Source organism: Scedosporium apiospermum (assembly GCF_000732125.1).
Source record: "Scedosporium apiospermum strain IHEM 14462 chromosome Unknown SEQ_SAPIO_0092, whole genome shotgun sequence".
Taxonomy (NCBI): domain Eukaryota; kingdom Fungi; phylum Ascomycota; class Sordariomycetes; order Microascales; family Microascaceae; genus Scedosporium; species Scedosporium apiospermum.
In genome coordinates this window covers 528,482-545,564 of record NW_015971793.1, presented here as the reverse complement: position 1 = coordinate 545,564, position 17,083 = coordinate 528,482, and the positions used below count along the sequence as shown (strand labels likewise).

Here is a 17,083-nt window from a genome sequence, read left to right as displayed (position 1 = left end):
TCACAGACAACGCGATGGGGAGTGGTCACCTAGATAATAATGAGGTAGGTGGTCTAGCGACCCAATCTAGCCCGTCTAAAGCTCACTGCATGCTAACTGTCTTGCTCCAGTTTCTCGTGAAGCTCTCCGAGCTGTTTGCAGATAGGAAGGGAAAGGAAAGAGGATCGATATTCCTTGTCCAAAAGCGATGTTGGTTCCGCGAAACCCTTGCCTCTATTTCTCTAACTATGCGCTAACAAGAAACTACTAGTATCATATAACCAGGGCGTTCCCCAACCTACGGCCGAGAATCCCACGCCAGATATCGATGTCGAGAAACCCTTACCAGTCATAATCCGAGCGACGAACGGCAAGTCCAAAGTGAATCGGGCAAAAAAAATCAAGCTCTCGACCGTCGTTGCGCCAGAAGACTTGGAAGCTTTCTATACAAGATATGCCGACTTGTGCAAAGCTGGGATGGTAGCACTGAAACCTAGGGATAGGAGTAAGAAGAAGGCTAAGGCGAAGAAGAAGAAGAGTGCCGCTACGGGTGCAGGCCAGTCATCATTGCCTTGAGCGGAGAGAGGGAGCGAGCGAGTTTGACACTGGATGGACGTTGAACACCTTCATCTCATATAAATACGTGGGCTAGGCGTTATGCACCTCCTTACGACGTCATGCACCCTAGCAAGCTTGTCTTGCCATAGCGAAGTCAAGGATTAGACGATTTGATGTTGGTCATGTGGCGATTTACCTGGCTTCGCGGCAGGATACTGCTTAGTCGATCACTGAGCCACTTCAAGATCACGAATGTCGGATCTGAATGTGCCATATATAGGCACATGAGCCCATGGGTTCGTGAAAAGCAACAAAGTCAAAATTTGGACTCAGAGATTATCCACGCAAGGTGTATTCATGGTGGCAAGGCATTTCTACTCTATAGACGCATGCCATCTCCATGTCGTATTACCCACTGACCCTCTCTGCCTTTCAAGACGATTAGGGTTTTCCGCCCTTTAGTATCTTCTCCATCTCTCGTGACGTTCCCACCAACTTCGTGCATGCTTGACACTGCCCTCTGTGCGGTCTCCCTGGGGAGCCAACATACATGCAGAGGCTCTCTCGGCACATGACGTTAGGCTCGGCGCTCTCGCAGCTTGCTAACTTCTTGTGCTCAAACCACACCCGTCCGCAGGATGTGCACAAGAACGGCCAGAGCTCGCACATGAGGAATCGACATGCACTGCAGGTAAATCGCGACAAAAAGGGTTTCTGTTACTGGATAATCTGATGGAAAGCGTTGAGGGGTGATTGTAGGCCGGGGGTTCGAATGGGGTCCAGAAGAAGTAGGATAGGTAAGGGTCGGCGTTGCGTTGCTCGTATAGATATTACCTGGACAGATTCATGGTATCCCGCCGTAGAACTCAACGGCTTTGAGTGGAATATGACACGTAATGGCCCACGTTTTGAGGTAGGATAAATTATCCGTTCGCAGCAGGAGGAGCCGCCAGGTTGTGTCAGTTGCGTGAGTTGTATAGGCGTTTGTTGGAGTGGAGGTGTTTGAGGGGAGGGCAAAAGAAGTCGCCAACGACGCAAACAAACGTCGAACAATGACTGGTCGACAGTTTCAGGGATAATGGGTTTTGGAAATCAAAATCTCGCGCCTCACAGGCAGAGATTCTGCATGTCCATGTCGGCAGCTCCCACCACGGTGGCCAGAGTAGCGATGGTACAAACCTGCTTCGGTGGAGGTCGGCCACATCGATTGCGGAATCGAGCACCAGCGGAAACGCCTCTACTCTGAATAACTTTCAGCTCCCAAGCTGAAGGAGACACATAAATATCCGAAAATGGCGCCACACCCGAGGCCAACACGTGCGACGAAGACATGTCCTACAACAAATATCACCATCACCATCACCATCACCATCGCCCAGTCCATACGTGTTCTCGCTCTGGATCCCCTCGTGCTCACTCCCCTACAGGCTAGCCAGCCCGTTCCAAACAGCAGTAATGAGATCATCGGATGAAATTTGAGATACAGTCTAAGCAAGCCTAAGCGTCCTGAGGGCCCCCTAGAGTTGAATATTGAAATGCCGCGGAACGAGGCACACCACCACATGACTACTTTGACAGACCAGTGAGGTTGCTGCCGTCGCCTCGCCCCCTTCCACGCTTCATTACCACCAATCGGGGGGATATAGGCCGTCCTGGGAAATGACAACTTTTTGATAGACTATATGATCGCGGCCCTATCCTCCACATAGCTGGACATCCCCGAGCCAGCTATTGATCTGTCTCAGGGATCTGTTAGCTGAAGCCGCACTGGGCATCCTCCGGCTGGCCGTGGCAAGACTAAGGGTGTCTTCGCATCATTACCTTGAGAAAAGACAAATTGACAAGTTATAGTGAACCAGGCATCAAGTAAGAGAAATAAAACAAGGAAAACCCTAATTGTGAGGTGGGTACAAGAAGGTCGAAAAGGTGGGAACCAGACGTGTGAATGTGCCGTAACCGTTGAACGAGAGCGTATTCTCGGGCAAAAGAACTGCTGTTGTCCGAGTGCATTGTGCGATATCGAGAATAATCGCTTACATAATTTGGTCCTGGGTAAGGCCACCGTGGGTATCGGTGTCCATGCTGTCTTCACCACCACCTGGATGAAGGTATCTGACATAGCTCAGGCCCAGAGGTCGGCCACCGTATTGATATCCCTGGAACTTCGCAATGGCGGTTTCCGCGGTTTCAGCCGTATCGAAGCGGACGACACCCGTGCCGCGAGAACGGCCGCTTGGCTCATACTGGATCTCGGCCTGCTCCACCTTTCCGATAGTGGAGAACAAATCGACGAGGTCCTCATTACTTGTGGACCAAGGGAGCTGCTTCTGCATGAGTACCAGATCACGAAGATGAGGGTAGTAGAAGGATGGGGTGGGGGTTGCTAGGTACGGACATTCTTCACGTAAATAATCTCGCTTCGTTCAGTTCCGGCCGTGGCGTAATCAGTGAAAGGATTCGGTTGGGCTGCAGGTCCTGCGCTGGATTCGAAGCCGCCGCCAGGGTAGTTGCCACCACGGGGAGGGTAGCCGCCACCAAACCCACCACGACCCCCTCCGAAACCTCCGCGACCGCCATATCCACCGCCAAAGCCACCGCGACCACCACCAAATCCGCCTCGGCCACCGCCGAAACCCATCGGGCCGCTTCCGGCGTATCGATCCTCACGGACTTCTAGGAGTCTTCCCTGCCAGTCATAACCGTTGAATTGGGCGATGGCATTTCGTGCGTCGTCGGGGCTCTCGAATACGACGATGCCGGAACCCTTGGGCCGGCCATCTGGGCCAATATGGACGTCCGCGCGAATGACGGCGCCATTGCGTGCTGTACGTGAAAGCATGAGGATGGTAGTCTATCATAAATCGCTGTGATGGGTTCGCACTTACCGGCTTGGCGGAATAGATCCTTGAGATCTTGCCAGCCTACGTTGTAGGGAAGCTAGGATGGCGGGTTAGCGAAACCATGTGACGGGAAGAATAGATGGGTTACAAACGTTAGCGACATAGATCTGTCGACCACCGCCTCCAGGGGCGCCGCCGCCGTAGCCAGAATAACCGCCCTGCATGCCGCCTCCAAAGCCTCCTCGGCCGCCGCTGGAACCAATGAATCTGGGCTCAGCTTCTCGATCCTAGGGACGGTTAGACGATGTCGTTTCCAAAAGGGAAATTCATGTGAGATATCTAGGGGGCTCACCTCTCGAACGTAAACCAGTCTTCCCATAAGGTTCTGGTTGCTTAGAGTGTTGACTGCGTTCTGGGCTTGTTCCCTCGTTGCATATTCCACAATACTGGTGAGATAAAGAAGGGAGGTTAGTAAAAAAGAAAGACGGAGAAGTCAGAAATAGGATTAATCGAGTCGGCGGCTGCAAAGGAAGGTGCGAGGGCAACGAAGGAATGTTCTGGGGGAAGGTGCCATGGAGGAGCTTTCGTTTGGGGCGGAGAAAAAAAAAATAAGCACTTACCCGCATCCCTACAGGTCCCAGTGGACAACAATGACCCAACCCGTCAATCCAACCATTTCATCGAGACCATGAAGGAAAAAGGGAAGGAAACCACAAAAGAAAAACCAGCCAATAGACTACGTGTAGGCGCCCACCTTCGACATTCCATTCGGAAGCAACAACACCTCGGCGAAGAGAACCTCTCCAGCTAACGGCAGGGTCGGTCAGTTAGTCACTATCGACTTTAAAAGCCGGCGAGAATGTGGTATGTGCTTACCTTGTCTCATAAAATCTTTAAGATGGTGCCACTTCACATCGTAGGATAGATTACCAACGTAGACCCTGCGGTCCTGCTGCGAGGTCTCTCTGATATTGCTCATCCTCTGTTCTTTTGCAGCTTGACGTTCCTCAAAAGACCTGTGATGTTGGGGGCCCCCAGAATAACCAGCACTAGATCCTCCACCTGGAGCACCGGCTCCCGTCATAGGACTGCGCTGTCGACGAAATTCGTCCCTGCTATCACCCCGCGATCGGCTGCGTGGGGAAAACGACCGACGTCTCCCAGAGCGACCAGGGCTGCGTGAGCGTCCGCGACGAGGGGATCTAGACCTCTCTCGCTTTACAATGGTGTTAGCTGCTGCATGTATGAGGAACGGACAGGTTCGGGAACGGCTTGTATGATAATGCAGGGATGAGTATGAGGACTACGAAAGAGATTCGTCGACCTCTACAGATAAGGGACGGTGAAATGTTGCAAAAGATGGCGCCACTAGACTAGCGCAAGAAGCTCGGGTAAGGAAAATAATGGAAATGTGGGAATGGGAGAGATGGTTAACCATATGCACTGGTGTTGGGTAATGTAGATGTCCACAGGAACTCCCTTCCGACGGGGCAAAGGAGCTTGAGGTTGAGGGTGGGGCAAGGAGTTATCTTTCACAGCTTTGCTTTACTGCCAAAGGAGGGTGCAATTCGAGCTCGAGAGACTGAGGTCATGGCAGGGTAATGGAGCACTCCAGACACAATACGACGAACGCGACCATCAGATAAGTGGTATGAGATGGAGCGAAGGGATCGGAAGGTTGAAGGAGAATGATAGTACATTGCCACACTTACAGGTCGATAGGTATCTCCAGAGTCAGCTAGAAAGCGATTTGGTTAGAAAAGCGTGTTATACTCAGAGCGCGACGAGGGTTGAAGGGCGTTCGGCTTGATGGTGAGTGGGGGAAAAGGGGAAGAATTAGAAGGAGAAGACAGCTGAGCCTAGGTTGAGCCTAGGCATGGGAGGGGAAATGGTGGTATTATTGGATTCTGGAGGGGTCGAAGGATAGAGTTAAACAGAAGATGGGCACGGAGAAACGATGCATGCAGGTAAAGGGGGGAAAGAGGTGTGAGGGTGGTTATAGAGGGATAATGTAATGCGGGATGAGGTGAGGGGGGAACGAGATGGGTTGAGAGGCAAAGGGAGAAGACGAAGGGACCTTGGGGGTTCGGAGATCCAGCAAGCCGCTTAGGTTGGGGACCCTGTGGGAAGGGGAAAGTTACATGTATTGGGAGGAAGCAGTATCAGGTAACACGTCACCCTGTCCGTCACATAGCAGCACACAGCAGCATACTGGAATGTGCATTCGAGACTGGGGCAACCTTGGCGCGTAAAGCTGGCATTCCAACAGGTGGGTGGTTTATACGCGGCTGGAAGCCGATTTGATGTCTGTTCAAGAGGCAGACGGTTCCAGGGGAAGGCTTGGGAACGAGGCTGAGACGAAGGGAAATGGAACCAATATGATGAAAGAGAAGCTATTTAGATAACTTACCCATGGTTTATGACTGGGCTTCTTCGGGGGGAGGGTAGAGGGTCGTGGGCACCCGAGGCTGGCGACGCTGCAAAAATTTTGCGGAATTGGGATGAGAATGAGCTGTTCTACGCGCCTCTTCGGCGTTGAGCAACAGGACGGAATTGTACTCTCGTACAGCGGCAACCTGGGGCAGCGATTTCGATAGAATGGCTCAATGGAAACCAAGTCCTTACTCCGTAGGTTGGAGACGAAAGAAGGGCACGTGTGGCTGCCGTCAGAACCACGGGGTGCTATCAAGTCAGTAATAATGTACAAAAGAAAAGAGCTAGCGAGAGGGGAGCGATGAGGAAGGGGGCGCGGCGGGCAATGTCCAGACGCAAATTCGAAAGTGGGCTGCGCAGGCGAGCTGTACAAAACAGAAGCAGGCAGAGTTTTGGAGTGCAGCTTGCAGCTTGTATCGGGATAGGCAGAGAGGTAGACAACGTAGACAACCAGCACAGTCGAGGTTTACGCGCAGCTACGGTGGGTGATAGATTGAACAATGGGACTCACAATCAGGATCGATGGGATTTGGTTGGACGAGGGCAGGACAAGAAGCCAACAAGGTGTCTGCACGGTACGCCGATACACCTTGCCCAACCTTGTGGATTGTGGAGCTGCGATTCGGACTTGGAGTGGTATGAGAAAAGAGGTTGTCGGTTTTAACCTGGCGTGCTGCGAGTACGAGAACACGAAGCGGCAAAGAAGGGTGGATACAATTGTTGTACGCGCTGGTTTCTTTGGGGGAAGCCAGAAGGAAAGAGCTGTCATGACAAAGAAACTCGACCAAGAAGGTCCTGGGAGCCAATAGAAAATCGAATGTGACCAGATCCAATAAGACGTGCGAGAGGATGACATCAGCATCCAGCCAATGAGAGGGCGGTAAGTCCTCCAGTGGGTGGCCTGAAAACGTTGGACTTGCCGCAACTTCAACACCATCTGACGATATGACCGACGGTACTCCGTATGTACACTGTCCCCATACAGAAGTACTGGAGATGAAAAACTAAGGACGACGCATCAACTGATATTACAGGCGGGTACTTGTAGCTCGTGAGAAGTATCCTCTCATCGTCTGGTGCCAGGTTGCGCTGTTGTGGCATATCATATGTTATCTCGTACCGAGGTTTCAATTCCTTCGACATTCAAAGGCATGGCGCATAGATCGATTCCTACAGTTGTAAAAAGGGTGATCAAAGTTATATACGCCTAATTCCTTTCGTCTCCAGTGGTAAGAATCTGCTGAAGAGCGAGAATAGCGAGTACCTCCTCGTGTTGGTTCCTGCGACTCTCTGGTACTTGAAGCTGACGCGTGGATGAGATATGCATCCCCTCCGTACATATTACAAGTACCTCTGTCCTCCGTCTGACGAAGGATGAATACCCCTGCCATCTTTTTGAGGGCACTGTTTTTGTTTCTTTCTTTCTTCCGCTCCCTGTTTCCTTTCCTTTCTTTTTAAGATCATTGTACAATTGCAATTAATTGATTGCTTACTGCTGCTACATATCAGTTTTTGGCTCCCGAAACGGCTTCATTTTGCTTGCACTCGGCGCTGAATGAAACTCGTCCCGTCCAAAGGGAGCACCAGAAAATGTGCGCTACTGCATACTGAGATGCCAGGAACATGCTTGCAAAGCAGGGGGAATCAATTATGAACATTAGCGTCTTTTGCTATTTCTGTGCCCGCATACTTGGGAACATGATCCGCTCGAAGGGCAGCCCAGCCCCACGATACTACGTACATTGAGATCCATTGATACAAGGTTAGTGGTGTGTATTGACGAGTGTGAAACGGAGTCCAGAGCGACTCGGCAGATGGCTCGCGAAGAAGCGTTGAAAGAACATACCATTCAAAGGAGGACCAGGATGTCCAAGGAAGTTGAATGTGTTATTATCCCAGAACGTAAGATAGAGCCATCCTATGCTTTTTTTTTTTGGCTGAGTTGAATGGCTGGTAAGGCTGGCTAGACGGCTCCAAGATAAATACCTGACGATGTTCGATAGCAGGCGGGATTCCCTCCCTTGATCATTGAAACGGCCCTGAATGGCGGTCAGACTACGAAGTAGGTAGGTAACGCCGTTAGTGCTTGCAGCTGGCTGGCTGGAGCCTGGAGAGCACATCTTACCATGAGGAGCAAGCCCTGCGTCTGAAGCCAGAAGGTAACACAAACGCACCATCCCTCCAGAATCCATTCGCCATCCCGGACCGGAAAACAACTATTAAAATACCTCATGTCCGAGAAGACGAAGTCCGAAGTCATGGATCATGGAACGTGTCGTCAGTACCTCCCAAAGACCTATAATCTATTATTTAGTTTCGGATTCACGATAAAATCCGTTCGCGCCGCCTTAAAACGGTCTCTTATACTATGCAGTATTCATCTCTGTCCCGTTCGTGCAGACTAAGAGCTGAAGGGAGCATGAGATTTTTCGACTGGTAGCCGAAGTTAGTGTTCGTTTGAAGGCCCCTCTCCTCTTGCATCTGCATTGTCACTGAACTGGCAGACCGGTGAGAAGCTATTCCCTGCAACTGCAGATGTAGCACAGCCGTGCCGCAAGGTGGAGGGAACATGCGCCGATTCGAGCATCTAACCTTCCAACCGAGAGACCATGTATGTACCCTCTTAACCGACAAAAACGTGAAAAATTGCAGGTCATGGTTGTGATAGCTCATCTACATCTTGATCGAGTAATAATACGATGTAGTAGGTAAATAGTTCATTATCGATGGGTCGGCCTATCGTAACATTGTTATGCACGGGAGCAGCATCCGACGAGGTCCTTCTCCTCATTCAGCCCAACCGCTCCACAGCTGGGTCGCTCATGCATGTCCTCAAACGAGGAGGATCTGACGAAGCATGAAAGCACTCGTATTTGATGGAGAAAGACATGACATTTTGCGCTATGTTCTTCGTAGTCGTATAGCGCTGAAGAAACAAGCGACTGAGCAGGGAGAAGCCTGTATCTTGCCATCTTGGACGAGGGAATGTATGAACCGCATGTGGAGTTGAAAGGGTCTGGGGTCTTTTAGAGGGTTTCAGTTTGCTTTTGGCCGCGAAGCATGCGTCGGACAAGCAGGTCTACAGGACCCAGTGTGTCCGATTTGATCGATTGGTTATGGGACGAAACTATCGAAGAGGCACAACTAGTTCTACCAGCCATCAATTGATCGTTGTAGATTGTAACCCTCTTCGCTATCGTGCCTGATCCAGATGGCGAGTTATCAACTCATTGGCAGACTTTCAAGCTCTGAAGCTCGAATCCGGACTGTAGTTTAGTTCCTTCGGAGTGAAGTGCAGTGTCTGCTCAGTACGTCCATTGATGGTCCGAGCTCCTGAAACTTGGTCGATCTGCCGCCTTGCCTGTGCTAGCTCCACAATATTCCACGCCTTGGGAAAGTCGAAAATTCCACATTCCGACAGTCATTCGATCGAAGACCTCAATGCAAACCAGGGACCAACGCAGTGGCAGAATCAACCCCGTCTGAACGGACGCTTTGAAACACACATCCCCGCCATACCAATTGACCTACCTTCCGCATCGCCGTCCCCATGCAAGCCCTCCGCCGAACCTCCGCGACCCTCGCGGCCCTTCCGCGCCGAGCCGCTCTCGTCGCCCGTCCTATCCTCGCCAAACCTTACCACAGCTACGATCACCCGTCAACGCAATCCTCTTTCAACGAAACCGAGACTGCCATCCTCGACGCTGCGTATAAGCATGTTCCCGATCTAGGATTCTCCCAGGCGGCCCTGAGCCGCGGCGCCCGAGACGCTGGGTACCTGGACATGAGCACGACTGCCCTTCAGGATGGGCCGTTTTCCCTTATCCGGTACCACCTGGTAACGAGGAGGGAAGGCCTTGCTGCTAGGTCCGGAGAGATATTTGCGGGGGAGGGTGGCCAAGGTGTCGGAGTCCTTGATAAGGTGGAAAGGTTGACCTGGGAGAGGCTGCTAGGAAACCGAGAAGTGATACACAAGTGGCAGGAGGTAGGTTGGAAATGGGGAAGGACCCTGAGCATCTCAGAGCCCCTCGATGAACTCCTCAGCTAACCGTCCCATCTAGGCCCTGGCGATAATGGCACAGCCCAGCTATGTCCCCGCCTCGTTAAAGGAGCTCTCCTCGCTCGCCGATGAGATCTGGTTCCTCGCCGGCGACAAGGCCGTCGACCCGACATGGTACACCAAACGCGCCTCTCTGTCGATGATTTACGCGTCCAGTGAGCTCTTCATGACCACCGACAAGTCCCATGACTTCGAAGAAACGAGAGCCTTCCTCCAGAGACGTCTTGACGAGTCAAACAAAGCAAGTGGCGTGCTAGGAGCCGTCGGCGAATGGGTCGGCTTTACTGCCAATGCCGGCCTCAACGTACTAAGGAGCAAGGGCGTACGAATCTGAGGATAAACCGAGGACGAGAAGCAGCTCTAGCTCGTGGTTTCGCAACGAGCCTGCCGCATTTCCTACACTACATTTCCCTCCTCCGTGTACAATAGAGACTTAGAGACTTATTCGCTTAAGAATATCTTTGTGTAATAGAACATGTATAACAACATTGCCTACTTTCTAGAACCACCGTGGTCATTCGTTCCCATCTAAGAAAGACAAGTCGTGATTCCCCGGAACTCCACTGCTTCCCAATAAGAGAGACCTAGAACGCCGTGCGCCGCTAGAAGATGACTGCTTGATCAACCAGTGCACCAGCATCTCCACTCTAATTGCCCCTCTGCATGTCAGGAATGGTTCGCTGACGCGGGTCCGAAAGCCTACTTGGTGGTCAGTACGAAGAAACATCGTTATTGTGGAAGATGATGATAGAGGGCCCGCCATACCGGATAATCTTCACATCCTTGGACAAACTTGCACGCCCTTCGATCGCATTGGGGGTGATGAGTATATACTGTCTCGATACTGACCGACGGGCTGCCGTTATCTAGTGGGATAGAGTCGTTAGCTGGGTGGAATGCAAAGCTGCAGCAGGGCTCACAGGGCGCATTTCTTTCTTACCAGCATGTTGGTGCTTATAGCTCGATTGATGTTATCCATGAACACATCGAATTCGTCGAGACATCTGATGGATGAACCCATCGCCTCCCAAATAGCAAGAAGCATGCAAATAGACGCGAATGACTTCTCCCCGCCGGACAGCGTCTTGGTTTCTCGACCACCGCCCACCTTACGGGTTTCATCAGGTTCAACCTGCAAAGCAAGCATTCTGCTTCGGTGGTCGATGAACATCCTGCCACGGAATCCACGCTCGCTTAGTAGATAATTGAAGTTCACCCTCGTGCGAGCCGACAGGAATCTTTGGAAAGACCTCCACCTCTTCAGCCGATCGGCCAAAGCTTGCTTAAGCTCTTGCTGCAGTTGAAGCTGGCTTTCGTGCTCTCGTTTAGCCTTGTCGTAGGCCAGCTGTGCCCTCTCTGCTCGTTCCGTAATCTCCTGCTCCGACGCGCCGAGGCGCCTTTCAAGCTTCTCCAGCTGCGCCATGAGCGCCTTATACTTTGCTTCGATGCTCTTGTGAGTGGCGTCGTCGGCAATGTAGACGCGCTCTCCTACGGTTTCCTGGGCTTGCTGCTCCAGAGCTGTGACAGTCGCCTGCTGCCGGTCTCTATCGGCCACAGCCCTCTCCCTAACCAATCGAGCTTGATCTCGCTCCTCAAAAGCCTCATTCTTTGCCGATAGTGCGAGCCTTCGAGAGTCGGCCTTATTTTCCGCTTTTCGGACCGCTTCATCGAGTCGCTTTTTAAACTGGGCGACCCTTGCGCTTTCGTCCTTCATGGCGCGGTGCAGCCTTTCGCACATCTGGTTCAATTCAGGCTTCTTGACAACCATGTCGCCAAACTGCTCTCCCTCGTGCTTGGCCCTAGCTTCCGCTTGCTCGAGCGATTCTTTGAGGTTGGTCAGTTCAATATCCCCGCCTTCGAACCGGTCAAGTTCGGCCTCCAAGTTGTCGGCGTTTGCCTGGGCAATGCGTTTGTCCTTTTCGAGTTGCTGGCGTTTAGCGGACTCTGCTCTTATGGCGCCCTGGAAGTCATTCACCCTTGTCTGCGCATCCTGAGCTCGGTCCTGGATTTCCCGCAACTGGCCACGAAGATGAGTGAGAATGTCCTGTTGATGACGAATTTGAGCCTCCACATCAGAGCGCAGCCTTGGGGCACCGGTGTAGGGCCGCACCGGATCAAGGCTTTGGTCTCCACGGCTATTAAGAACTAATGAGATACCTTCGCCCTTCTTCCTGTCATGATGGCACAGTCCAAAGGCGGCATTTCGCGGGCGGTCGTTGAAGATGACTTTCTCGGCATCAGTCCGGGAGCCTATTAGCAGGGCCTGCTCTATCTTGTGATGAATAATAAGCTGATCCCTGATCAGATCGTTCTCGAACTGGAGAACACGGAGGATCGTGTCGTAACGTGGGTCCGGCTCTTTACCAGCTAGGTCGAGCTTTCGACCGTTCGAGATCAAGACCGGTGTATTTCGGACGCCGGCACGTCGCATGAGATTGCGCAAACGAACGGCATCACGCTGACCCACAACAATGAAAGCACTTGGTGTAGCGCCAAGTAGTCTCTCGATAATACTAGACCATTCCGGCTTCAGAAGTCGGACATGGCGCCCCACCGGACCGACAGGCTTATTCTCGAATCCACGATCTTCATCAATCATCTTCAGTAGCCTCTGAATATTAGGGTCGAAGCCACCAAAATCAGAACCGCGGTTCTGCTGTAAGTCATGGATCCGTTTCTCCACCCCGCGAATGTCAGCTTTCTTCTCATTCATTTCCTCCTTCAGACCATAAGTGGCCCGCTTGGCTTCGTCTAGTCGGCGCTGAATATCCGGATAGGCACGCTCAGACTGACTAATTGCGGCGCTCAATCGCTCGACCTCTTCGTTGGCAGCCTTGAGCTCGGCCTCTTTGATGGCCCGGCCATCGCCAGTAGCCTCTGTTAGTCGTCGCTCTTCTTCTTCGATTCGACGCTGGAGAGACTTGACATCTTCCTTGGCGTTCTTGAGTCGATCCCTAGCCGTCCGCTCCTCGTTGTGGAGGGTAGACAGTTCTGCCTTCGCAGCCAAGAACGCGTCCTTGGCACTCTTCTCTTCCGCTTCCAGAGCTTCGGCCTCCCCCGTCATGGCTTGGACATTCTCCTCCGCCTGCCGTAGTGACTCGTCAGCAAGCTCAAGAACCTGTGTTCGTTCCTGGATTTTCCTCTCTGCGCGATTCATGCGTTCGTCGGCGTTAGCAATGTCGTCATCCGCCTTCTTCAGCATCCTCTCCTGCTCAACGACCTGGGCCCAAATCAGCTGATTGCGATAAAGCCGGCGCTTCTCCCGCAGAGCTTCATTTTTCTTCAGCGTGTCGAGGTCTCGCTTTGCATCACGGTGTTCTCTCTCGAGTCGCTTGACGTATTCGGCGGCTGATTCCAATTTCGCCTCGATATTATCCGCAGTCTGCATCACAAGTTTGTAATCGTTGTCAAGAGCCTCAAGCTGTACGCCTTGCACGAAGAACTTGTACTTCAAGGCTGGTGACGATGCATTAAGGAATTGCCGGGCGTTGTCCTGTGACAGGACATTGAGAGGATTGTCCATCTGGAGGCAGAAGTATTCGACTAGTTCATCAACATCTCGTCTCTTGGTGGATATGAGTCGCCCAAGAGCACTCTTGAGCTTGAAGCCACTCGTTCCGTTCTTCGAGAAATAGCGCTCGACAATTATAGACTCCCCGTATTGTTCTGGTTGATATGCGCCTTCGCCTTGGTTCTTTAGCTTCACCTGAATACTCGATTGCTCTTGGCCTTCTTTTATGAAAGTCCTCAAACTGCCTCCACGATTTGTCGAGCTAGCCTTGGCACCAAGGCACAGGGTAATGGCAGTGAGCACCGCACTTTTACCACTACCATTCTCGCCAACAATGAAGTTGAGCAGCGGGCCCAATTCAACATGTAAGCGGGTGTGGCACATAAAGTTGATGCACGTTACGGTCTCGATAATGCCATTGGCCGCTGCTCGGTTGTCCGTTCGGGCACCCGCTCTGGCACTACTGAGTACCTTCTGTGTCGCTCGCATGTCGTCCTCAGCCTCATGCTGAAGGTGGCTATAATCCTGGTCGCGATATATCTCATATTGAGTACGCGGTGGCGAATCGGGAGCATCAGGGCTGGCCTGTCGCGCTGAGGCTCGGGCATGGTCTGACTCGTTTGACTCGTCATCTTCCGAATTTGGTGAGCTCGTCGAGGCTCGTCGCTCGTCGACAACATCCGACACACGAACACGTTTGCGCTATATGAAGTCTAGGTCAGATAGGGCTCCCCTTCCCAGAATATCCGGCGCCCGGGGACACCACAACTCACGCCTGAGCCTTGCCGAAAGTTGGAGCTCGCTTGCACGACACCCACAACCTCCTCATCACCATCCTCCTCGACAACCCGTCTCGAACGCTTTTCGGGGGCCATTATTATTTCTGGTCAACTTCAAGAGAGAAAATGTTGGCTGGTGGCGGGGTTGTACCACTTGAGGTCATCGACCACTCTGAAGCAGAGTTGATAAGCCTGCCGCGCGTGGCGCATGAAGGTAAGCCGAGACCACTGGTACTCTCAAGGGAACAGAACTCCAGGAAGAGATGGCTGAAGCGAAACTGATTGGGAAAAAAAACAATTCGGGACAAAGGCTGCGTAAAGACCGGAATGTGGGTAAATTGGAGTGGCGCCTAGAGCAGTGACGTTGATGGTAAGTGTTGCTGCTCTACTAACGTGAAATATTTCACGTCGCGATCTTCCACGACGCGTTCCTCCCGCCAGTATTTAGTGGCAGACACTGCTTGTTAAGTGGCATCGTGGATCAAATAGTGGGGTGGTGCCTGGAAGCATTACGGGTTGCTCTTTACAGTGTGTGCCCGAGTTGCTTAGTCGAGGATGTTCTTACGTAATTCCAGCGGCACCTATTGTCGCTAGTCCTCGAATGTCGAGTGTGTCGACAGCTGCGTGCGCCTGAGACTTACATTCAGGTGGGAGACGGATACGAAGTACACAGGCACACAATGAAGTCATACTCTGCTGTCTTGGCATCTAACACCCTTGCTCTCGGAGTCTCGGATACCCCAGGGCAAAATGGAGGAATCAGTGAGGAGACCGAAAACCTGGGAAGAGCTTAAAGAGCAGTACGGAGGGCTAGATATACAGCTGGCCGAAAACTGCGTTGAATACGCACTCTTCCTCTTGACAGAATATCCAAACGGAGGAGGCGCACGAAAGCACCTCGCCACGCTCGAAACCATTAGGAAGGCTGCGCTTGAGTTATCGGCAAAACTAACAAAGGATTTTATCTGGCAAAGGGAAGAATTCACACTCAGTATAAAACATGACGCCGGTATGTTTATCCTGCCTCTTGATGATATTTCGAAAAACTCTTCGCAAAATCATTACCAGCTAATAAGAAAGGACAGGTCTAATATATCTACACGGTGTTTCCGACTACGGAGATTCTGTTGAAGATGAATGGTTGGTCGTCTATATCCTCCGAGAAATCTCCAAGCTGTACCCTCAGGCATGGATCCGTGTGTGGGATGCGGATGGGGAATTTCTCCTAGTAGAAGCCGCCAATGTGACGCCAAAATGGCTAAGTCCTACCATGGATCAGAACAGATCGTGGATCCATAACGGAAGGCTATACATCATTCCTCCGGACAAAAGCGCCTCTTACATTCCAGGGCCGTTGACCCTTTCTGATGCTCTTACGAACATAAAGGCCAACCCGGATTCCCTTTTCCATTCGCCTCGAGTAGAGAAAGAGGCCTTCTACCGACTAGAAAAGTACCCCCGCTACATTACCCTTTCTCTTCACCATGCTAGAGTAAGGATCCCAAGAAAGCTAGCATATCTGTTGCATGAGCAACCCAAAGCAGTCGCCCCCGCTGTGGAGAAATTCTATCTTCGCGATGCGGTGGGCTTGAAGAGCATCATGTTAGATTCTAGCTCTCTACACTTTCCACCAGAAGATTTTGTTACCGTTAGTGTCCGCTTCACCAGAGTTCTCTATGCTCAACTATACTCTCAGCGATTTGAACCACCGCCTCGATGGAAGGCCGTCTTGGAGAGGGCTATTGGAAAATCGCCCGCGGCACGAGTCACAGCTGCCGACTCCAAGTTACGTCTCCAAGCTGAGATAGGTATGAAGCTGACCTGCGGCTTCGAGCTGATGGTGAATAAAGCTAGCAAAAGCAATAGTCGGGTGGTCAGGGAAGTGTCTCTCCTTCTCCAGGATGTCGAAGAAGATGGGCCCGAGTCCCTTCCGACGGACGAAGAAATCAAGTCATGGAAAGACGTTGATAGGGATGACGACGATAGCTGGATGGATGTGGATTTCGGAGAATTGGAGAAGGAGCTCGGGGGAAGTCGGGGAGCCGACCAAGGATCAACCTCTAAACGAGGCTTTGGCGATCTAAACGCGCAAGACGATCTACGGAAGATCGTATCACGATTTGAAGACTTTTTGAATGACGAAGCCGCGGGCGTGGAGGGAGCAGAATTTGATGAGGAGGAGTCAAGTTCTGAAGAGGATGGCGAAGGCGAAATAGTGAGTGAAGAGGAGGATCGAGACGTAAGCCTAGACGAAAAAGAGTTTACCCGCTTGATGAAGGAGGTGATGGGCCTATCTTCCGAGGCGGTAAAGGGCAAATCGGTCCAACCCCAACCTACAGAAGCTGGCGGTGACAACTTCGACATGGAGGAGATTCAAAAACTGACGGAAGGCATGGAGGCCGAGCTAAAGGAACATGGAGCTCTCTCACTAGACCTAGCTCCAAAGAAACGTGCAGTCCTTAAGGGCAAGAAGGATAGCGATGATCGCGAAGGCTCTGTCGAGGAGAGTGGTGACGATGAAGAGATAAACGTGGACTACAATCTAGCCAAAAATATTTTAGAAAGCTTCAAAGGACAGGCAGGGACTGCGGGTCCAGTGAGCAACATCCTGGGGATGATGGGAATTCAGCTACCCCGAGACGAGGAAGATGATAGCACAAGTGATGGGGAAGGGTATCCGACGAATCAAGGGAAGCATCAAAGTGGCTCCTAAATAACATACTCTATTTAGACCAGATCCGCCAATGCAGAGTAGATTGTGACGCCCAACGCCATAGTCTATAGTACCGAATCGTCCCAACATGTTTATATCCAGGAAGCCCAAACTCCGACAGTTTATCTGCATGACCCCTTTTTTTGTCCCCCTCGCGCCCATGTGTAAGCCTCGCCTCCTCATGCTCAGATAACAGAGGCGTTTTTTTTT

General features: G+C 51.8%; 5 protein-coding genes across 5 annotated transcripts; 3 read left to right on the top strand and 2 right to left on the bottom strand.

Annotated features, from left to right (window-relative positions):
* Positions 1–14: 14 nt before the first annotated feature.
* On the top strand, positions 15–555 carry SAPIO_CDS4532 (uncharacterized protein; the record flags this gene model as incomplete). Its single annotated transcript, XM_016787058.1, has 3 exons — positions 15–44; positions 111–189; positions 251–555. 3 exons carry the CDS (start codon positions 15–17, stop codon positions 553–555), a joined length of 414 nt encoding a protein of 137 aa, XP_016643403.1.
* A 2,015-nt stretch (positions 556–2,570) lies between these two features.
* SAPIO_CDS4531 (uncharacterized protein) lies at positions 2,571–4,356 on the bottom strand (the record flags this gene model as incomplete). Its single annotated transcript, XM_016787057.1, has 7 exons — positions 2,571–2,864; positions 2,933–3,360; positions 3,423–3,474; positions 3,530–3,664; positions 3,730–3,823; positions 4,118–4,184; positions 4,254–4,356. The coding sequence occupies 7 exons, from the start codon at positions 4,354–4,356 to the stop codon at positions 2,571–2,573; spliced, it is 1,173 nt and encodes a 390-aa protein (XP_016643402.1).
* Positions 4,357–9,360: 5,004 nt separating this feature from the next.
* Positions 9,361–10,204, top strand: SAPIO_CDS4530 (uncharacterized protein; the record flags this gene model as incomplete). The annotated part of the gene is made up of 2 exons (XM_016787056.1): positions 9,361–9,795; positions 9,872–10,204. The coding sequence occupies 2 exons, from the start codon at positions 9,361–9,363 to the stop codon at positions 10,202–10,204; spliced, it is 768 nt and encodes a 255-aa protein (XP_016643401.1).
* A 313-nt stretch (positions 10,205–10,517) lies between these two features.
* Positions 10,518–14,256, bottom strand: SAPIO_CDS4529 (DNA repair protein; the record flags this gene model as incomplete). The annotated part of the gene is made up of 4 exons (XM_016787055.1): positions 10,518–10,569; positions 10,636–10,736; positions 10,811–14,083; positions 14,155–14,256. 4 exons carry the CDS (start codon positions 14,254–14,256, stop codon positions 10,518–10,520), a joined length of 3,528 nt encoding a protein of 1,175 aa, XP_016643400.1.
* Positions 14,257–14,910: 654 nt separating this feature from the next.
* Positions 14,911–16,873, top strand: SAPIO_CDS4528 (Uncharacterized protein; the record flags this gene model as incomplete). Its single annotated transcript, XM_016787054.1, has 2 exons — positions 14,911–15,169; positions 15,246–16,873. 2 exons carry the CDS (start codon positions 14,911–14,913, stop codon positions 16,871–16,873), a joined length of 1,887 nt encoding a protein of 628 aa, XP_016643399.1.
* Positions 16,874–17,083: the final 210 nt, after the last annotated feature.